The 23128-nt window shown below is 42.1% G+C and overlaps 1 protein-coding gene across 2 annotated transcripts in view; it reads left to right on the top strand.

The window, feature by feature from the left end:
* Nucleotides 1-14099, top strand: part of LOC126499460 (hepatitis A virus cellular receptor 1 homolog) — a 20600-nt gene extending 6501 nt beyond the window's left edge. The window contains exons 4-8 of one of the 2 annotated variants that reach the window (XM_050138681.1): nucleotides 3364-3576; nucleotides 5529-5578; nucleotides 8904-9015; nucleotides 10341-10377; nucleotides 13673-14099. In XM_050138681.1, coding sequence (XP_049994638.1) covers nucleotides 3364-3576; nucleotides 5529-5578; nucleotides 8904-9015; nucleotides 10341-10377; nucleotides 13673-13805 — 545 coding nt within the window. In that variant the 3' untranslated portion in view covers nucleotides 13806-14099. Of the gene's footprint in view, nucleotides 1-3363; nucleotides 3577-5525; nucleotides 5579-8903; nucleotides 9016-10340; nucleotides 10378-13672 lie in introns of both variants that reach the window. The other variant, XM_050138680.1, reaches the window with a different exon arrangement.
* The last annotated feature ends 9029 nt before the right edge of the window (nucleotides 14100-23128 follow it).

The raw sequence follows: 23128 nt of genomic DNA, 5'->3' as shown, positions 1-23128 counted from the left end.
CCTCCCTTCCTTTCTTCCTATTTTGTTTTTCCAGATAGGGTTTCTCTGTGCAATTTTAGTTATCCTGAAACTTGTGCTGTAGACCAGGCTGCCCTTGAACTAACAGAGATCCCCCTGCCTCTGTCTCTGCTTCAGACTCCCTTGTTCTTAGATAAAAGGTGTGTATCTTTTTACATCTTCCTTCTTCATGTCCATAGCCTGATTTTCTTTTCTTTTTTTAAAAATATTTATTTATTTATTTATTTATTTATTTATTTATTTATTTATTATGTATACAATATTCTGTCTACATGTATGCTTGCAGGCCGGAAGAGGGCACCAGACCTCATTACAGATGGTTGTGAGCCACCATGTGGTTGCTGGGACTTGAACTCAGGACCTTTGGAAGAGCAGGCAATGCTCTTAACCACTGAGCCATCTCTCCAGCCCCCATAGCCTGATTTTCTTACATTGACTAAAGAGTAGGCTTACGAGGACTTCCTGGCCTCTGGTGAAGTTTCAAATCTTCTTTTACCAAGGGCTCACACAGATAATAGAAAACAATCCTAGCCTGTCTCTGTATTTTTAAATTAAGAGCATTTCTCTGCAGTCTCCCAACTTATAGTCTTTGTTATTCATTCATTCATTCATTCATTTACTTTTATGCTTAATTGAATTTTTAAAACTGCATTTATTATTATATGTATAAATGATGCACATGTGTGGTAGGTTTGCATGCCATGATGGATTTGTCAGAGGGTAAACTTGTGGGGTTTGTACTGCTTTTATACCCTTATGTGCGTTCCAGGGATGTAAGTCCAGTTGTCTAAGCTTGCAAGTCAAGTGCCTCTATCCATTGAACCATTATTCTGTCTCTCTACTTGTTGATTGATATTGAGATTGTGCCTTGCTTTGTAAAATCAGGCTGACCTGGAAGTTCTTGCATATACCTTAGTCTCCCCAGTGCTGAGATTATGGAAATGTGCCGCCATATCTCGTTAGGGTGCGGTCCATCCTGATGGAGTAAGGAGCTGCCTTGAAAAGTATGTCTGGGAGGCAGCTTAGGGAGTCCAGAAGAAGCTGGTCACAGGGTGTGCAAAGAGTGATGTATACAGACAGTTTTGGGTGAGAGACAAAGTTCTGAGTGCCTATCACAGTTGTGAAATTACATAATTTATATGGCTGAAGTTGAATAATTTTGGCCTCCGAGGGCACCCATTCATATGAGAATAAACCCACCTTCACATACACACACACACACACATATACACACACACACATCTCTCCTTTTAAAAAACTGCCTTAGAAGATGTGTAGAAATTTGTTTAGCAGTCCTGAAGTTCTGTCCCTAGAACTCCAAACAATAAAAAAATACAGGCCTTGGTTGTAGCTTGGGAAGGTACCTCTCTAGTACACCTTCCTCCCAAAACCCTGGGATTATATCCCCAGCACTAGAAGGGGAATCGGCATCCCATCATAACATAAAGTTACTAAATTCGGTTCATTAATTGAAGGCTTTATTGAACTTAGAAGTTTGTTAACAGGTCAGTGCTTACAAAGGCCACTCTTTGATTGACCACTCAAGATAATAATAAAACAGCAACTCTGTTTTATTCTTTAACAACCAAGTCTTTATGTTTTCTCATGATTTAAACATCTGGAGCTTCTTCTTCAGTTCTTCCGGGACCCTCATTAACTCCTTTACACTTTCCCATCTACCTGGGTGAAAAATGCCCTAGAACAAGAAAAGCAAAGCCTCTGAGCTGCTATTTCCTGGTTGGTCTCACATTGTTCCCATGCTTGCCTCTCCACCTCAGAGATTTCTACTCTCCAGGGAGGGATTTTATTGTGCTCAAGCCTCTGCCCAGAGAATAGCCTAGAACCAGATCAGGTTATAAACAGACGCACTCACTACTGTGAATAATTTTATTGAAGTAGGCCACACCCATTCCTTACTAGGTTGTCAGCAATGACTTTCAAAATGATTGACAGGAAGGCTTGCTGCTGAACATATGTTTTTATGTTCCGGAGACAAAAACTCTTACATCCGACCCTCTACATAAAAGTGGCCTGAGGGTCAGTGAGCTGGCTCAATGGGGAAAGGTGACTAGTGCTAAATTTGATGACCCGAGTTCAATCCCTGGGCCCACGTGGTGGAAGGAGAGAACAGACTCTGCAAAGTTATCCCCTGAAATCCACGTTTGTGACATCTCACAAGCACACAATTAAATGAATGAATACATGTATTGAATTTAAGGGGGATGCTCCGCATCCACCTCCCTACACATTGCAAGAACACTACAGGTTTTTCTTCATTTCAGATTAAGGAATTACTCTGTATCCCACATAAAAAAGAGTTTTCAAAGCAATTATTTCTCATTGTCGAGGTTTTATTTTGTAGTTAGCACAGTTAAGACCGAGGGAGATTATTTACCTGGAACATATGTTTGCTGACACACTCAAGACTGAGTGCCTGGCTGATGATTCCAGCTCTACTTACCTTAGTCCCTGTCTTAGACCTCTGCACACTGAGGCCATCAGTAGCTGTTTGGATCCTTACAGCCCTTTGGATGCTGTTGATTTGTGAATTGTAGGTTGAACCTCACTAATCCAAACATCCCAAGTCTACAGCGATTTATAATCAGGAACACAAACTTGATAATACTTGTGGAAAATTCAACGCCATCAAACTATGATGGGCAGCATTTTGTAAACTTTCCTTTAAACTATACATGTAAAGTGTAGTCGTATGAATGCTATATCAATCCACGTTTATACCTGAGGCTCACCTATAATATCTATATGCAATTATTCTGAATTGTTAAGGAAGATTTAAATACTTTAACTCCAGGTACCAAACAATTTTTTTTAATAAGGTGTATTTACCTTGTCTCTCTCAGATTGGAAGAAACCATAGAAGACAATGTCTACTCTCTCCCTAAATATGCAAATCCCATTTGTGTTGGGATTCGTGTGGGATGTGTGTGCTAAGATGCTGGGCTGTATGATATGTCCTCTTGCGACTGACTGAAGGGAACATGCTCGGCCTGGAAACTGGGTGAAGTCAGTTATCACTGAGTGAAGTCCCAGGCCCCTATGCCCTCTCAGTGTCACAGAGAGGCCGAGAGATCAGAGGACCTGACATCTGTCATTTATAAAGTGTCCTTAGGAACGGGCTCTGTTCTCATCTCTGTGCTGCCAGTGCAGGTGCCTCCTATTGGGGAGCTGTCTCCACTGCCCTGCCCCATTCTGGTTGGTCGATGACAAAGAACAGACAGAAGTTCAGTAGAACAACCTTTTTGGGGACAGCCTCTTACTGGTGCTACAAGTTATTGTCTTTTCTTGCTAGACTGATCCTTGCTTTATTTTGATTTTCAAATCCAGAAATTCCTGCAAGTCCTCCAACAAGACCCACAATGAGGAGACCCACAACTATAACAAGACTCATAACTACACAAAGGCCCACAACTACAGGAAGACCCACAACTACACAAAGACCCACAACTCTGTCAACAGGACCCACACGTGTACCAGCATCACCCAGAGTCTCCACCTCTACTCCTACAACACCAGCGCACACGCAGACTCATACACCAGGTAAATCCCAACGTGGTTCAGGACCCAGAGTGCCTTTTATAAGTGTCTGTAGGACACACAGACATAGAAGTCAAGACAGGAGTATAATAGAGGTGAAGAGTTCTTAGCTGTGTCCCAACAACAGCCTCACTAAGTCTTAAGTTACATTCACTCTCTGCAGTGAAGATGGAGGACACCGTCTCTCTGTTCCCTGGGATTCACTCTAGCCAGACTGAGGTGGATCTAGGAGAGGTGATGAGGATGGTGGGAATCTGGGTCAGCTGGACATGACTGTGTGCTGAAAATCTAAGGACTGACTGAGAACGAGGGTCAGGGTAGGAAGACTCTTGACCCTTTACATCCATCCTGAAACTGGGCCATCCAACTGAGGCCATAGTTCAGGGACGATGATATTTAGCACTTCCTGATCCCCAGAAAGCATGTTCCATGCTCCATGATGCAGTGTTGAAATCTCCGATAGTTATGTCTTTATAGCTGTGATCTGTCCCTCTTTCATAGTGACAGGAACTGACAGTTTGTGATGGAAGTCATGATGACACAAAGTGGCTCAGACTCTGTCCTGTTCACTTGAGTTGGAAGCGGGTTCTTTTGACTCCCAAGCCCTGAGCTGAGATGTTTGGAGGTTTTGTGCTGTTTCTGCATGCTCACTGGACAGGCATTGTGCACCACCCTTTTAAAGAACAACAGATGCCTTGCAAAGTTTTGCTTTCAGGATTTCTCAGTTTCAAGTAAAATGGAAAGTGGAATATGAGTCCTTAATAGGGATGAAAGCATGCACACACACATACACACACACACATATCAAATTCAAAGGCTTTAGAAAATGATTTAACATGCTTGAACTTTTGAGTGAGGCCATGTAGTTCATACTTCAAGGAACTTGGGTGTCACAGGGGCCACCACCTGTTTTGATTGCTGTGCCTGCCAGGAATCTTATGCACCGTTCCGTTTCATTATTTCATGGTTATTTATGTCACTGCTAGATTGAGGAAACTCTTTAGTTGCCTTTAGAGACACACACCTTTCCATTTGTCCCCTATTCTAGGCACACTTCTTTGGAGAAGTTTTTGAATGGTTCTCATTACATAAGTGGTACAATATTTCTAAAGTGAACTCCACAGTGTTCACGCTCCTGCTCCCTGCTCCTTTCATCACCTAACAATAATAGCATCACCCATGTTTCCTACAGTGTTGAGTGCCCATGCATGCATTTCTAAGTGCTTATTGCAGCACCTTGATTATGAGGTCACTTTGCTAATGAATATGGTCAGAATCGAGTTCAAGTTTTCTCTGATTCAGCCTCACCTTACCGAATCACTTCCCCTTGTTCCTGGAAGGTCTTACTTAAGATTCTAGGTCACAAACAGAGCCCAGACTGTAGATGCTACCTACACCTAGTCATTGTCTTTGACTTCTTGTCAGAGCTCTCACAGAGAGTGAAATGTAAACACAGTAAAGTGAGTGTGAGGAGGGCTATGAGTAATTCAATTTCATTTGTGCTGGGCGTCAGCTTTGGTAGTTGTTGGGGACTCCCATAGATCCATAGTAATTCCACTCCTTGTGTGGGCACTGTGTGTACACTGACAGCAAATATGTCTGTTATTTGCTAAAATTAGAAATATGTAATCATCTGTAAAATACAGTGAAGGGTCTCCTTGTCATGACATCACAACCCTTGTACATGTCTGATATCAGCAGCAAGGGGATTCTGTGTTTCAGTCATAGACACATAGAAACAATGCAAAGAATAGATTCCTTGTTATAAAATAGATATTACGGGATATACTTCAAATATTTAAATGTTCAAAATTTGCTGTTCAGTGAATCTCCTGCCATATTAAAACCCAGCCCTCATGTAGTATAAGACACATTGGTCTTGTGAGTATTATTTATAGATGTAGTAAAAAAATAAATTCTTGTAATTATAATTAATTTTATCTTTTGTTTAGCAGATTGGAATAACACTGTGACATCCTCAGATGACTCTCGAAATAATTACACTGTAAGCATATTTCTCCCTAATTTATTAGCCATGTTCACTTGTATATCTTCTGGGAAACAATTTGTATTTACAGATTTTGTCTGTAAAATTAGTTCACAGATAGTTGCATTTAAAAAAAAAACAAAGAAAAGACAAGCGTTAGGTATACTGGTATATTTCTTATTCTTGGGACTAAGAAAGTTAAAACAAGATATCAGAAGTTTGAGGTCAATCTAGATTATTAGGCTGCTTGGGCTAAATAGTGAGATGGTGTCTCAAAAACTGTAGAAAAATGAACTCATGAATGTATAAAAATAAAAAAATTAGAAAAAAGAATCTGATGCTTACAAAGGATATTTGAATTTAAGATGTTCATTTTTGGTGCCCTGATACTGTTTTTCTAACCACTGACCATTCTCTAGAGCCCACTGGTGATATTGTTTTCCACATACAAACCTCCACAGAAAGTATTATGTCTTAGACAATCTTAATTTTGCATGATTTTTTTCTAGAGTTTCTGTATACTAAGCTTGAGAGAAAAATCTAAGGCACACTGCCTCCAGAATATATATTGGTTTTTTGAGTAGCTTTGGAGTCTGTCCTGGAACTAGCTTTAGTAGACCAGGCTGACCTTGAACTCACAGAGGTCGACCTCCTCTGCCTCCCTAGTGCTTGGCTGCCTCCAAGATTCTTGCCAGAGTTCTAGCTCTACAAATAGCCGAATTTTTCAATAGGATTTTTGTCTTTTGGCTTCAGTAAGAAACAAGGTTTGTTTTAGTGTATGTAATTGGCACTTGAGGAAAAAAAAGGCAGATAGGGGTTTGTGAGGATTATTTGGATGTTGGAAGTAGCAAAGCCCTTGTTAGCATGTGCCAGGCCCCAGGTTTGAACTGCCAAAAACCACCAAGCAACAAGACACTTCAGGACAAGGTGGAGATATCTCTATTGGGCCAAATGGTCTAAGGCGTTTATACCTGTTGACAGTAAGAACAAATACACAAAGGCCGAAAGTTAGTCTCTTTTGTTTGTTTTTTGAGAAGGGTCTCACATAGTGCAGCTGTTCTTGAACTTACTGCGTAGCTGAGGATGGCCCTGAACTCCTGATCCTGCTACCTCTGTCCCTCAAGAACTGAAATTATAGGAGTAAATCCCATCATAACTTTCTCCCTTCTTTGAGACATCGTCTCATTTTATAGCTCAGGCTGGCCTAGAACTCACAATCTTCCGTCTCAGCCTACTGAGTACTGGGATTACAGGCCTGTGTCACGTGCCCAGCTTGACACTAAAAATATAAGGACTTAATTGAAATTAGCACCCAGTGGTCTTGTAGTTGTGGAAAGAATCTGTATATACTAGTTAAATATCAGACACCAGTAAGTACGTGCTCCTAAGGGAGCAGACATATGACTCCATATAAAACCAAACAGCACTGCATATCAAGGTTGTTCTTGCCCTCAGTTACCTGAGAAACAGTCATGCTTAGCAACACGGAGGAATAACTTAGTGTTGAATTCAAAATAAGCCGTAGTGACTCTGGACTCTGAAGACATCAAGCTGTCCCTAGGTGCATTGAAAACAATACACAGAACATACAGTTTTGTTTTCAAGGTGTTTGTTTATTTGTTTGTTTGTTTGAGACATAATTTCTTGGAGCTCAGGCTGGGCTTGACCTTGCTACGTACCCAGGAAGGATCTGGAACTCCTGACCTTCCTGCTACCATCTCTTAGGTCCTGGGAGTAAGGTTTGTACCCCTAGGTCTGTCAATAGCAGCAAACATCTTGAACCAGGAGATCAACTTCCTGGACTCTGTTTCATGAAAAAAACTGAACAAAATCTGTGAAGATCACAAAGAAAGGATAAGCATTGCTGTCTTTCACAATCAGAAGCATGTTCTAAAGTAAATGTTCCACGGGCACGGTAGACACACGGGAAGTCCAAGCTCTAAGGAGATTTAGGAAGGAGGAGCAGAGGTTCCAGGTCATTGTCAAGCACAAGAGAGTCAGGACAGCCTGGGATCAGAAGACCCTGTCATAACAAAAAACAAGCCTTATTTTCTCCTATATTCCCCACAGTGTTTGTCAAGAATAACTAAGAATCCCTTCCCAGGAACCCACTGAACATGTTGCTTGAGGATGTAGAGACAGCGCTCACAGAGCTTGGCTAACTTGTCCATGGTCTCCCTGACTTAACAGAGGAGCCTGGATTGCGACCCCATAGATGCAGCTCACACATGGGCAAAGACCTGGTCTCTGATCTCCCTTTTCTTACAGTTAAACCATCATGGGCTCTGTTTAGGGCTAGTAGATTAGTGCCAAGTTATTAGAGGGACCTCACCTGCTGCTCAGCTGTCTTCTGCTTATTCCAATGTGTGCTGATCCCTGATCACCTGCCCCAGGGCACTAGGGAGATTCTGCATTTTTGTCTGATCATACAGTAGTAATCAGGCTGCATCCAGGGGCAGAGTCTTCCCACTATTTTTAGAAAGTTATTGGCTATAATCATATTGCTTTCTTTTTGTTCTCAAAACCCTCCAAAGCCTTCTACATACCCCTTCCTTGCTTTCTTGCTAATTCATGATCTTTGATCCTTTGTTTATATATATATGCCTATATAAACATATGTAATATTTATGTTATATATTACTGCTTATTAAATATAAAATTATATAATATGTAATATATTAATGTTATATATGTAATTTTAATATATATACCTATCAACTGTACATGCTATGTATTATATATTGTGTATGTTCATATTTATTACATATATTTATTCCTAAAATAATTAATACAACCTGCCCAGTCTGTCTAATAGTGTGTACATATTTCCATGCTGACCATTTGGTATTAAATGTGTAATCTTGAGTTGCATTTACCGAACAAGTAGGGTCTGTGGTGAAATACCAGATCAGGGGCTGAGCACACTGAGAGCAAGTTAACTTAGATATGAGCTATTCTTTTTTAACTCTGTTAGTATCCTAAAATGATGCATTTAGAGAATACCCTGCAGATCATTAAACAGACGTAATCACACACATGATGTATGAACTCACATTAAACACGAGGTTAGAATTTTGACTGAAGCATCTACCCAGGTAAACACCTTGAGCAACATAGTCCACGTTTCCATCATCACCAATGACACTGATTTCACATAGTCTCGGAGTTCCACTGCCCGTCACCACCTCAGATCCTGAATATTCCAGGCCAGTAAAGATGCAGTTCTAGGACCTAGAGTCTAGGATAAGGTCAAGCATGTGCTTTCTGCTCCTCTCACTTAGTGTCCCTTGTGTTTACTGTTGTTTATTAATTGCTACTAATATTTTATTTAATGTTTTCTTAGGAATCGATCCCTTCATGGAACCAGCAGAAGAACATGAGTAAGGGCTTCTACATTGGGGTCTCCACCGCTGCCCTGCTGTTGCTGCTGCTTGTGTGCACCGCGGTTATCACCAGTAAGTCATGCCACAGCTGTCCCTGAGGAAGGAAGGACAGGGCTCTCTGACTTTAAGCACCTGCACATGCCATGGGGGCTTTGAGTTCACATGGCTTTCATATCCCCAGATCAACGACACTCATGTTAAATCATCTACTCCCCAAGGGATGTGTTAGGACCCAGAAAACTCTGTGGATGATTTCTGGTACATGGTTAGTGCTCAGTGGCCTTGAACCATTGCTACTGTGTCTCAACAGATTCCTATTCTGTAAAACTTGATCTCATGTACTCCATACAGGTATTGACCTTAGCTGGTAGCTGATCATGACCCCCAACTCCAGATCCTCTGGCCTCCAACATCCCAGTGCTTGGCTCGCAGGAATAGGCTGCAGTGCTTGGCAACACGCTTGCTCATAGCCCTATCCTTTGTCTTTCAGCTGTTACCATCAAAACGCTACCATAAATACTATATGACACAAGAGATTTTTGAATAGGTTTGAGATGTTTTAGTGGTTATAAGACCTTAGATGCTTTCTCTCCTTTCCTATTCTGGGAATCTCACTTGTATCCCATAATGCTGCTCTTGAATGTTCTGGAATGTACTTAGTAGAAGGAGCAAATGAGATGTTAGCGGGAAGCCTCCTGACATACTGGGACAGACTCTTTGAAGGTGGCACCCAGGCCTACGTGGTCCTTTCCATAAACTGTACAACTGTACACAGTGTTTCTCTCTGTACAGTCCATTCCCTGTGTATGAACTTCAGGCACGGGCTTTACAAAACTCCATGCATGAGCCCATTACTAACCTGTTTCACAGGAGATGGGGAATAAAGATATGCCTGTCAGATTTCAGATGGTTCCTTATAATTATTTAAAAACTATCCAAAATGATTATTTAAGGTGGCTCTAATGGCATGTGCCTATAATACCAGCATTCTACAAGTCTGTGGCTGGCCTGGGCTTCATGTCAGACCATATCTAAAAGGGAGAATTACACAAAAAATTACATAAAATACAACAAGTGTCTTTCCTTCCTTAGTCCAAAGTTGTTTATTTTTCCCTTATAGGATTATTAGAAAAAAATCAAGACTTTTGTTTGTCTCAGTGAACAAAGTTTACCACCTTCACTCTAGTACATTAGGCCAAGAGGATGAATACACCAGACAATGAATGGACAGAAAAGTCTTCCTGTGGGGGACAGGAAGGAATTACCCAAAGTAACCCGGGGATGATTCAATCAAAAATAGAGACAACATCCTTGATTAGGAGAAAGTGTCATGAGTGTCTCTGATGACATGTGTAATCTTTCTTTCAATTTTCTTACCACCTCCCACCCCAATTTAGGGTGCATCCTTATGAAAAAGAAGTCGGGGTCTCTAAGGTAAGCTGCCATGGACTGTGCTGAATCTCTTTGATCCAACAGTCTTGGGAATTCCTCTCTGTGCTCTCTTTTCTTACTAAAACATTCCTTGGTAATTGATTCATTGCTGGGTTGGTTGATTTGAGACAGGGTTCACTATGTAGTCCAGACTGGCCCGGAACCTGCTATGTAGCTAGGCCAGGCTGGAACTCACAATCCTCCTGCCTCTGAGTCTATCACACTGGGATTATAGGTGTGTTCCATAGTGGCCAGCCCTCATTCTGTACATTGGATTCCCAAATAAATTTTAGTGAGTCTCTTTCTGGTTACCCTCATTTCTCAGAGATACTTTCTGCATTCTGTATTTATGTATTTATGGTAGGACAGGAACACAAGGCCTCGTGATCCTAATCTCTTATAGGAGGACACTGACTTGTAAGCTTTGCTTCCTGGAGGTGGTACAGAAGGAATTGTTTGATCCACTCTTGTTTCCTTCAGTGTTTTCTTCCATTGAGCACCTAGTCTATTAAGAACTGCTGAAGTATATCACCAAGCATATAAGCTAGTAGAAAGGTCGTTTTAGGTGCTTTAAGGGAAGTGTGCTGGGGATGACAGGGTTAGGAGGTAGACTGTTCGAGGATGCCCCGAGGGAGCAGAGGATTTAGTTGAAGATCATTTCTGAGGCTGCCAGGGGTGTAATGAAACTGCGGTATGACTGGTGCCTCCACACTTCTTAGCAGGCCCCTCCACTCACCACATTGGTGTCTGCCTTGCCAGGCTTCACTGTTCTTGTCTTGTTTACTGTACTTGGGGTGTTCTTTTATTCTCTCCAGTGTGACCTGCCCTAGTCTACAGCCATCTAATTTTCTACAATTGGCTAAAGATTGGCTGGACACAGGGCTATGTATTGGAGTCAAAATCCATGTCCTTCAGGCTGCCATCCATAGACTCCCCTGGGTCTTTTTAAGTATAAAAGCCAAGCTATGAACTGGGTCTTGACCAGTGTCAGCCCGTTAGAAGTGCCTGATACAGTTAGCTCTTATTAATTGTCAGTCACTTCTTCCCTTCACAGTAAGAAATCTATAAGGTAGGAAATATTTTAGTGTCCTCCTACAGATTAAAAAACAGATTCATAAATATGAAGGAGCGTCTGAGGTCACACTACACTGGCCTCAACCTCAGGAGCCCAAGCTTATAGAGCTAACTGGTAAATTAAATAACATAAAGTGAACTAATGGATTCTGTAGATGGAAAGGAACCATTCCTTAGACTTGGAAGAACGCAACATTATTTTTGCCCATATTTTTGGTCCTCTATTGATAAGGCATTTTTTAAAAAAGGCTTAATTTAAATTTTTACTTTTGCATGTGAGAGAAAGTTAAGGGTAGAGAGAGGTGGGGGCAGGAGCTGGGACATGGGGAGGACAGGCATGAGTGCGTGCAAGAACACATACATAGAAGCCAGAGGAGAGGGCAGTGAGTGTCCTCCTCTATCCCTCACTGTCTCCTTTGAGGCAGAGTCTCTCTTGGGCCTACAGGTCACAGTTTGCTTTGCCGACAGCCAGAACGTCCCAGTGATCCTCCTGCCTCTGTCTCCCTCAGTGCTGGGTTACAGGCATGCAGGAGATGTTCTACCTGTCCCCTGGGGCAGCATCTGAACTCTGGTTCTCCTGTTTGTACAACGAGTATCCTTAACTGCTGATCAACGCTTCAGTACCCAAAGTTACTTTTTAATCATTTAATTTAAAAGAAAATATTGGAGAAAACACAACACATAGAGAAGAGGGGAGAAGTTGGATGAGGTGGCATGCACCTGTTATTTCAACAATAAGTTAATTCAGGACTGTAAGTGTAAAACTAGCCCAGATTTATTTTTAGACAGAGTGTTCTAAAACAATTACTAAAATAAGTAAATAATGCCAGGTGTGGTGGCTCACACCTTTAATTCCAACTCAGCAGGTGGTCTCTATGTGTCCAGGCCAGTTGGGTCTATGTAGGGAGTTACAGGATAGTCAGGGAAACATGGTGAGACTCTGACTAAACCAAATGAATGAATGAATGAATGAATGAATGATGGAAGGAAGGAAGGAAGGAAGGAAGGAAGGAAGGAAGGAAGGAAGGAAGGAAGGAAGGAAGGGAGCCACCAAACCAAACTAACCACTACATAACACATACATTCTGGACTTTCTCTTGTGACTTTTTCTGTCAGTTCTGTCATACTGACTCATGAGAGTCCTGACCCTACACTGTTTCCCTTCATGTGTGACTGTCCAGGCAGAGTGGAGCTTGCTCTCTCTTGTCCTGTGTAATTCTCAGCACAGCTGTTCGTTCCTATGTGGCCAACTGGAGATGCTCATTTTGGTTCTACATTTCAGTGGTAGAAATGACCACAAATGACAAAACCCCACTGTCAAAGCATCACCCCTGAGTTAGTCCGTTTTCTTCTCTGGTTTGCTCCTCCATGAGTTCTAGAAGCTCAAGTATCAGTCCACTGTGCCCACCCTGACTAACAGAATGAGTTCTCCAAGTGAAGCCCCTCCCACAGCTGTCAGGATAGGCTAGCTGCAAAGACCTGCAGTGCTCTCCTCAAATTCCTTCCAGTGCAGTTTCTGCTGTTTGTGTGCATGCAGTGTCTGCGCATGTGTGGCATACAGTAGCCTTGAAATTGTGCCCCAGACCAGCAGCTACAGCTGCTTTGTGACTTGACATGTTTTCTACTCCATGCTTAGTGTTAGAGGGTTAGATGCCATGCAAGTTTCAAAACTCTTTCCTTTTAAACACTGTGAGCATGATGTGTATGTGTGTGTGTGGGGGGGATGTGTGGTGCCTGTGGAGCTCAGAGAACAACACTGTGGAACTGGCTCTTTCCTTCTGCCTTTTCTGTGGGCTCCAGGGATGGCATTCAGGCAACCAGGCTCTCCTTAGTCTTTCTAAAGCATCATAGTTCAAAGTAAACACACAAGTCACCCAGATCCTAGCCCAGTTCCAAAATGCACATCATGATTAGGCATCTCTGTTTGATGCCTAGATATCTCTCTGTCTACATCTCCCAGTTTTGTGTTTTATTACATTAGTATCTTGAAGGATTCCAATATGAGCCGATTTTTTTAAAGTCATGTATTTTGGTTAGTTGAATGCTTATTAAACAAAATTTTCTATGACCTAATAGGATAGGAGGGTCCTGTATGGTACTGGTTACTGTTACAGTTTTTGTAATGGGTCTCCTAGAGTCCTGAGCATGTGCCATAAATGAAAATTCTGCTTGAATCTGAAAGGTAACCTCTTATTTTTTCTTCAACATCTCTCTTTCCCTGCAGCTTGGTAGCATTCCGTGCCAATAAGATCGGAACTTTGCAAAACACAGCAGTTATCCGGTCTCGAGCTGAAGACAATGTCTACACAATTGAAGACACTCCTACCCTACAGAAAGAGTCCCAAAAACCCTCTTAGACACCGTCTGCCTGAGACTGCAGAGACAGCAACTGGATTTGACAGCGCAAACAGCCTTTTCCAGCTGCAGGGCTATGTTCTGTGTCGGTCCATCCAGCAGTGGTGGAGAGGGTGACCCTCCGCTGTTAATACTCAAACTCACGGTTCACATCATCCTAATTCTTGTATCAACACTGCCTCAGTCTCTCACTCATTGCAGAACGTCCTCTCAAACATGAACATTTTAGGTTTTTCTGGTTCCTTTCATCAACATAGTCACCGGTAGTACAGGAAATAGATTCTTGTCTTGATTATTAAAGTCATTAAGAGAGGAATAAGATGGAAAGTTTTTTTAAAAAGTAAGGGGAGGGACATCCTGAATTTAGAAGTTTTTCATGATCATGTTTCATCTATTTTATTGTAATTTGAAATGTCACTTCACCTCCCCTCCCTAAGGGGTAAAATCACGGGAACATGCAGGTTTTAATTTAACTCATAAATTAAAGGGAGTCTAATGGTATCATTAGAATTGATTGTGCTTTCTCATAGCTCTGGAAATATGACACACATGCCATTTGGTTGATCTTATATAAAGATGGGTGTTCATGTCTGGAGAGTTTTCCATGGTGAGAATGGACCAGGCAGACATCAGGGAAGAAAACAGTTGACCAAGAGATTGAGGTCATCAGTGCTGTTTCCCCCTCAGTCTGACTCGGTGCTCAGTGCTCCAATTCTCACCACTGGGCTCTGAATCAGGAGCTGGAAGGAGGCAATGCAGAGATGAAGGGGAAGGGGGGGAGCGCAGGACACAGGCTGTCTGAGAAAAGTCCTGTTTCACGTGTGACAGAGTTGGGGCTAGCACTGGTTTCTTTGAAGAGTTCTAAATTTCTAATTGTCTCCAGGTCATATTTATATTTAAATTTATTTCATAATGAATTTCTCATAGTGTATCAGTTTATCAACATCAACGAAATATTGGGTATTGCTGGAGTTAACAACGGCTCTTGTGTTGGTATATTCGTTGCCAGTTTGGTTGTTGAAAAGAGCAGATTTGCTAGAGGGTATTAATTGTTATTTCAGTTTGAGTTAAGCCCTGACTCCAGTTAGAGACACTCAGTGCATAGTAAAGCAGGGGTGGATCTCAGTCCACATTGCACCGCTGTTGAGAGAGTTCTAGGAAATGAGTCTGTGTGTCTTGGGGGTTCTTGGAGAGGTCAGAAAGTAGGAAGTTGCATTCTGAGTTGGCCAAATGAGGCTTTTCTTTGTGTTCTAAAAATGATTGTGTTTAAACTATTTTGATTTTTTTCTTTTCTTTTTGGTTTTTCAAGACAGGGTTTCTTTGGTATACAGTGATGTTTTCATTTCTTAATTTTCTTTTTTTTTTTTTGAAATTTGAGGCAACTCTTTAAACATGAAACCTCAAAACTGGACTTTTACTCTGAGAGTTTTGATTTGTAGCTTTTTCTAGGAAGATTTGTCAAGACATTTCTACAGTTGTGAGGCCACCAGAGGGCACCATCAGCCCCTGAGCTCTCCTGCCTCCTTCCTGATTCCTGCCTGGTGGCTGCAGGGCTCTGATTGTGATGCCTGCTCTGTTCTTCAGTCTTCTAGAGATGCATGATAGACATGAAGAGGTCTGGAAATCTGTCTGGCTGTCCCACCTAGCATTTCCAAAACTTGCTTGAACTCAAGAACACGGTGACTAGTGACATTCTGTGAAAGTGTGTGGAACTCAGTGGAAGACATATCATATCCATGGGCTCCAATTACTGTCAGTAGTAACAATAAGGTAACTTCAATGTCTGTTTTCTCCATCTGTTTTCTGTTATCATGTCCACACTTACCCTGCTGGACAGGGGTCATTGCAATGAGAGGTGACTGAGAAGCCTTTGAGCAATGGAAAGCATTCCAGAGTGCACATGCCCACCCTAGCAGATATTGTAGTCATAGCTGATGTTGAGTTAGAGCCGAGCCAATGATTTTCATATTATTACAATCAGGAATCTATTTTGTGTACTGACTGATACATCTTTAAAAGAATCATGTTTCTAATTGATATTTGATATAGTTGCTGTTTGTCTTTTTGTTATACAATAGAAAAAAATCATCAATTCAGATGATAGTAAGATCCAACATCAATTTTGTTAATATTCCTACAGATAAATCAATCTTGTTGATTTTATTGAATTTTTTCTAATTTTGAACTTTTAAGATACCATTTGTGTAACTTATAATCTGCTGTGGAATAGTTCATTACAATACTTAACAAACAAACATTGCCTTTTATTTTTTTAGAAATGGTCTCACTGTGTAGATTAGGTTGGCCTCAATGTCTCAGAGATCTTTTTGCCTCTGCATCCCAAGAGCTGGGATGAAAAGTGTATGGCACGTCCATCTATACTATACATTTAAATTTTATGAAACTTTGCACATCTTTTTTTGTTTATTTGTATGTTTTGTTTTGATTTTTTGAGAAAGGTTTCTCTGTATATCTTTGGAACCTGTCCTGGAACTCACTCTGTAGACCAGGCTGACCTTGAACTCACAGAGATCTGCCTGTTTCTGCTTCCCAAGTGCTGGAATTAAAGGCATGTACTACCATGGCCTGGCAGTGTAGATCCTATGAAGCAACCAAATTAGTCCTTCTGAGAACTGTGTGTATAATTTTGAGGGTATTGAAGACAGGATACTGAGTAGCTGCTGATTTTAACTGTGTATACTTTCACTAATAAAAACTATTTTTTTCTTCACTTTGAAAACTGTCTAGCCATTTTCTTTTCAAGATTGCTAGTTCATTTGGTGCAGACATCTCTTCACTATGGGCAGGCTCATAGGACATTCTAAATTTGGCTAAAAATTACCACAATTTAAGCAGGTGCTACTTGTCCTTCTCAGGGCTGGGGCTAGGGTCCCTTTCTGAAGTCTAGTTCCTGAGAATAGATTTAAAGGGACATCAGTTCTGGTCCATTAATCTGCTGATTGATTCCGAGAGGGGGATGTCATGATGGCACTTGGCTTCCCAATCATGCCCCTTGGGACTAGGATACTGGCATGAGGGATAAACAGAGACCTTAGCAGAATCTACTCTCCCCACTGTGAACCAATCACACCCTGTAGCTATGGCTGCTAGAACTGTCTGCTGAGTGAGTCTCTATATGAGAGGGAACAGCTTTAGCCTATTCTCAGGGACTGTCCCTAGGTCAGAGTGTTATTAGAGATGAAAGCAAAGGCCTGTGTAGCCAAGTGAGTGTCTCCTGAAAGGAATCTACCAAATACAGAGGCCCCTGAACTGGAAGAAGCTGGAGTATTCAGAGAGGAAGCTGTGCCCCCAGGACTAAAGATTCTGTCTGTGTGCCATCAAGGGAGGGAGGAGGATGGGGAGTAATGAGACTGGAGAGGTGGGCAGAGAGTCTCTCCCAAAGGCTGGGTGACAAAGGACCTAGGAGCACATCTGTTTGAGAGGAGTTTCCGTCTTGGAAAATATAGCACTTTAATATATTAAAGATTTACATCTGCTACCTGGTGGAGTCCACAAGCACCAAACAGTGAATGTACAGTTGACGGAGCAGTAGACTAAGCCTCAGGAAGTATGTAGGCACACATCCACGTGGAGCAAACCGCTTTGCAGCACTGCGGGAACGCTTGCTTTTCGCTGTCAAATCTGTAAAACCCTTGTGAAGCCACGAGTCTCCCGTCAAAATGGGATTCATTACTAAAACACCGCAGTAGTGTAACTTCTCCAGTAGGAGTCAGGGAATGACCTTTCCATTCCCCCACACCATGAGGCCTTAGAGCAATAATATTCACTTTTTGTTCTAACAGTCAAATGTACATAGAGTCAATCCTACAAAGTTACCTTTGCTAACAGACCATGCAGGAATTTCAAAGGGATAGGAAGACCCTACCAGATAGACAGGTCTGGATGTAGGTGACGTCCAGGTACAGGGGAGTTTAGTAACTCTATCTAATGACTTGGAGTGTCAGGTATAACCCCTCGGATACTGGCTCTTTCCTGGGTGGGTGGTGTCACCTGTTCTGAGTGCTGTTTTGTCAGGTTGTACCTGCCCTTTTTGTAATTCTGAATGCACATGGTAGCATTGTTTTGCCTATGGAATTTCGCAAGTATGCCTGTAAAAGCTAAAGATTAGATAGAGATTGCCCCTCATGCTTCTTCTCTCTGCTTCTTCGGCCAGAGGAATAAAGAACATGCAGGGATAACACACGTGAGTGGATTTATTTAATTTTACCCGCAGATCCAATCAGCCAGGTTTTTGCCAGCCCTAGCAAATCTTTCCAGACCCTGAGAGGTTTAATGAGCTTAACCCCAAAATAAACCCCGATGGCTACCTAGCACACACTGTGTTAGAATATCAGAATTTGCTTCAGCGGCATGGTTCTAAGCTAACAAGCTTGGTTTGGGTAATGGGGCAGGAGGGGAAAGGTTCATTATTCACATCATATCTTGTATTAGAGATTATAAGAGATTTTCAGAAAGGAGGGGAGGGGAGAGGGTGGTCTACAGGCTGTGTGTTCGTTGGAGCAGAAAAAAAAAGAGGAAGAGGGGATAGGAAACTTGGCCCTAACTACTTTTGGTCTAGCAGGAGCTGAGACCAAACTTCCAGCTTTGAGGTGGTAGTGGAACAGGGGCTGTGACAGTCTATACTTGGTTTCCAAAGTGGTACCGTATTTTAATTTCTCCATGTGTTTCTACTTATGTTTCTCTTTTATGCATCCACCTTACTTTGCTTTTGTGATTAGCTGGAGGAGAGCGGAGAAGTTTGGGGACGTGTCAAGGACTCATCAAGACCTGGAGTTTGCAGCTTTGGCTGCCCAGCTGAGTCAGTTGGAGAGCTGAAAACTGCTCACTGAGCCACTGATTGGGATCACAGATGTCAGCTGCTGGTGTCCTGCGTGTTTCAATTTAGATGATTTATGTGCGTGACTTGGACTAAAACCCATGGGCCTAGGGAGCCTGGGAGGGGAAAGGACCCAATAAGGAGTGTTTTCAGGAGGTCGCAATTTAGTCCTGCAGAGGAACGTAAAACAAACAGCATGAAAGAGGACAATATCCCAAATGGGTGAGGACTGGTGCACAGCCACGAAGGGGAAAGGGCATGTGTGCTAATATTTCATTTGTATTATAATAAATAAAGCTTTCCTGAAGATCAGAAATTAAAGCAGCTGCTGTGGTCAGCCTTACAGACCAGGCAGTGGTGACACACACCTTCAATCCCAGTAACCACACTAGTCTGCATAGAAACTGGGTAGTAGTGTGGTGCACACCTTTAATCCCACACTGGAGAAGAATATAAAATGGGAGGAGACAGGTTTCAGCCAGTCTCATTCTGAGGATTTCCGGAGGCAGGATGGCCATTTCCGACTGAGGTAGAAGTAAGAGCCAGTGGCTGGCTGTTTTGGTTTTCTTTTTTTTTTTTTTTTAAATATTTATTTATTTATTTATTTATTTATTTATTTATTTATTTATTTATTTATTTATGATGTATACAATATTCTGTCTGTGTGTATGCAGGCCAGAAGAGGGCACCAGACCTCATTACAGATGGTTGTAAGCCACCATGTGGTTGCTGGGGATTGAACTCAAGACCTTTGGAAGAGCAGGCAATGCTCTTAACCGCTGAGCCATCTCTCCAGCCCCTGTTTTGGTTTTCTGACGTGCATTTTAAACCCCTGTATCTGTCTCTGGGTTTTTATTAGTTCTGTTACAGGCTACAGCAAGTCTGTCCCAGGTCTGGCTTCATGGAGCTAGTTATTGGGAATGCCTGAGTGCTTTTATGTCTTTATGAGACTCCCTGGGAAGCTGGGGCACAGCTGTTAGCTGACTCTGTCCCCGGGCCTTCAAAGGACTCAATATTTCCCCACAAAAACCATTTAAAAAAGTCAAGGAATCCCTACTGTGCTGTGGGGAAATGCTCGAAGGTGACCCCTACTCTGTAGAATGCTGATACAGGCTGGCAGTCCTCACCAGCTTCTGTACCTGCAGGAGTTGAAAAATGACTCAGTAATTTTTCTTTTTAAAAGACTTTGTTTTCCAAGAATAGTTTTAGGCCAGGTGGTGGTGGCACATGCCTTAAATCCCAGTACTTGGGAGGTAGAGGCAGGCAGATCTCTGTGAATTTGAGCACAGCCTGGTCTCCACAGTAAATTCCACAACAGGTTCCAAAGCTACACGGAGAAACCCTGTCTCAAAAAACAAAACATTAGTTTTAAACACACACAAAACTGGGTTTAAAGTATGGAGATTTCCCATAAAACCACCTTCCCTACCCAATACACACACACACACACACACACACACACACACAGAGAGAGAGAGAGAGAGAGAGAGAGAGAAATATACATACACATCAAAAAGACTAAATAACTAGATAAATAAAAAAACTGCTAATCTATATGAAACTATTAAAAATAAAATAAAATACAGCAAAAAGATGAGCATTGTGATGCATACTTGAAATCTAGTAATCTACACACAGAGGCAGAGAAGTCAGGAGCCTAAGGTCAGCCTTAGCTACATTGAGAATTCTAGGCTGGCCCAGGCTACATGAGACTTTGTTCAAAACAAATAATAATGTTCTGGCTGTTTTTATGTGTCAACTTGGCACAAGCTAGAGTCATCAGAGAGGAAGGAGCCTCCGTTGAGCAAATGCCTCCATGAGATCCAGCTGCAAGATATTTTCTCAACTAGTGATGAGCGAGGGAGGGCCCAGCCTATGGTGGGTGGTACCAATCCTGGACTGGTCTTGAGTTCTACAAGAAAGCAGGTTGAGCAAGCCATGGGAAACAAGCCAGTAAGCGGCTCCCCTCCAGGTTACTGCCCTGAGTTTCCTGTCCTGGCTTCAGTGAACAGCAATGTGGAAATGTAAGTTAAATAAACCCTTTCCTCCCCAGCTGACATTTTGATCATGGTGTTTTGACAGAGTAATAGAACCCTAACTAAGACAAACAACAACAAACTCCAGCCAACCAACAGAAATGCCCCAGAGTTGAAGTGTATGCTGGTATCCTCCATCCTGTCTTTCCATTTAGCATTCCCACTGCCCAGGGCTCATCCTTGTCATCCATGCAATTGTTCTCTACTTCTAGGCTGGTGCTGTCCAGTGCTAATACAATGAGAACTACAGAAGTCATTTTAATTTCTCTACCACCTATATTCAAAAGAAAGAGAAGATAGCGCTTGTGAGATGATGACTCGGCAGTACAAAGCATTACTGTACAATCCTGAGACCGGGAGTGCCACGCCCACTCTCCCCCATCTGCTGAGGTAGGCATATCTTTCTACGTGCTTGAGGCAGCTTCTCTCTTTCCCTTCTCTCTCTCTCTCTCTCTCTCTCTCTCTCTCTCTCTCTCTCTCTCTCTCTTTCTCTCTCTCTCTCTCCCCACACACTCCCTTCCGTAACCTATAAATAAATATCTCACTCTGTATGTCTATCTATGTCTGTGTCTCTTGCCTGCCATGTGCTTCCCTGCCTGGGACCAGCCACCTTTGGAGACTTGCATTGTGGTGTCTTACACCGTCCCTGAGAGGGGCTGGCTGCTATTGGGACCCGCTACCCACTGCTGCCTCTTGGCTTTCAGTGTTTTTGCCACTGCAGCCACTTGGGGATCCTCATCATTTTTTACTAATCCATTTCACTAACTCAGAGAGCATCAGACACAGGAGAATCATGAGAACCTAATATTCCCAGTACAGCTGAAAAACATGAGTGGTTTGGAAATTTTACCATCCTTTTTTTTTTGTTTGTTTGTTTGTTTGTTTGTTTTGGAGACAGTTCTTACTACGTAGCCCTGACTGGCCACGAACTCTAAAGATCTGCCTCTCTGACTCACAGGTGCTCCACCTGTGTGTTTACACTCAGATGTTTCCTTCCTTTGCATCCAGTCTGACATAGCCAAACAGCTACACAGCTCGGCCAGTGCAGATCAGCTATCGTGCACTGAACTTGTTCATGTGGCTCTTCATTAAAAGGGGCCAAGTACAATGAAACTGTCTCCTATGTGTTTGTTTGTTCCAGTGATTGATTACTGCATCAGATTCGGAGGAGATCAGACCAAGTCTCATGGGAATAGGCAGAGTAATAGAGGAGGACACCAGACTCCCTCTTCTGGACTGCATGTGCATGTGCAGGTTCCCATACACACAGGCACACATGTGCATACAAACAACACACATACACACACAAATTTTTAAAATAGAAATTAGAACATTGATTTTAAGAATTTATTTTCCTTAGCTCAGTGTACTTTAAGTCCTGTCATTTCACACAGAATCAATAGAAAAATCACCAAGGAGAGTTCATACTCTCTCATTGTAAGTCTTGGGAATTTAGTGTGCGTTTTACATTTATTATATATCACAGCCCTGACTGCCAATATCTCGGATGCTCAACAACCATGGGGGTAGGGGATAACTCCTGTAACTGCTCAGTGTAACTTCCTTTTATTTGTCTTGGATAACACACTTTGTTTAAGTGGGTTTGTACTGTTAGGTGGAAGAAATGTATCCTGTTAAACTATTTTTCTATAGACAGATATTTCTTTTTCACTTTTCTTTGTATTTCAAACATGGCTGTAAGAAATATCCTTTATACAAATAATAGTAAAATAAACAAACAAAATCACCCTCTGTGGACATTTCATGCTGTGAAGGTCTAGAGTTTAAGTGTAAGCTGTTGTGTCAAAGCCTGTGATCGTACTTGGAGTAACAAGACCAAAGCAAAATAAAAAAAAAAAAAAAAAAAAAAAAAAAGACGAAATATTTTTTGGAGACACGGTCTCACATTGCTAAGGCTGACCTTGAACTTTCTACTTAGACAGTACTGACCCTTGAACTTGTGACTTGGCCTCCAACTTCCAGGTGTTGGCCTTGCAGGCATGAACTACCATGCAGGGTGTTGAACCCAGGCCTCAGTCCAGGCTAGCCAAATACTCTACTCTAGTTACAGGTTCAACCCCAAGAACACTATATTTTTACTCAAACATGGGCCCCTTAGTTTATTTTTGTTTTTAATTTAAATTTGCTTTTTAAATTTGGCTGAAGAATCCAGTTCAACTGGGTGTGGCGGGACGGCCCACAGAAAGCAGTCAGGAGGCTGGTGCAGGACAAACAGAGCTGCAGATCAAACAAACAAAACAAAGCAGAACTAGATTAAGCAAACCACAGGAGCTCAAGCAATTCCCAGGAGGCTTCTGGGAAGCTCAGGGGTTTTTTATGATCATTGCTTCTCACCTTCCTCCCTCTCCCTTCTGGGAATCCGTGTCCTAACTGGGGCCTCTGCTCTACTCTTGCTGTCCTCATAGTCCATGGTCCTCACCTGATAGCCCAA

Source organism: Alexandromys fortis, unplaced genomic scaffold (genome assembly GCF_014885135.2).
Source record: "Alexandromys fortis isolate MF-2015 unplaced genomic scaffold, M_Fortis_MF-2015_v1.1 scaffold_11, whole genome shotgun sequence".
Lineage (NCBI taxonomy): Eukaryota > Metazoa > Chordata > Mammalia > Rodentia > Cricetidae > Alexandromys > Alexandromys fortis.
This window is presented reverse-complemented; position numbering and strand designations above follow the sequence as displayed.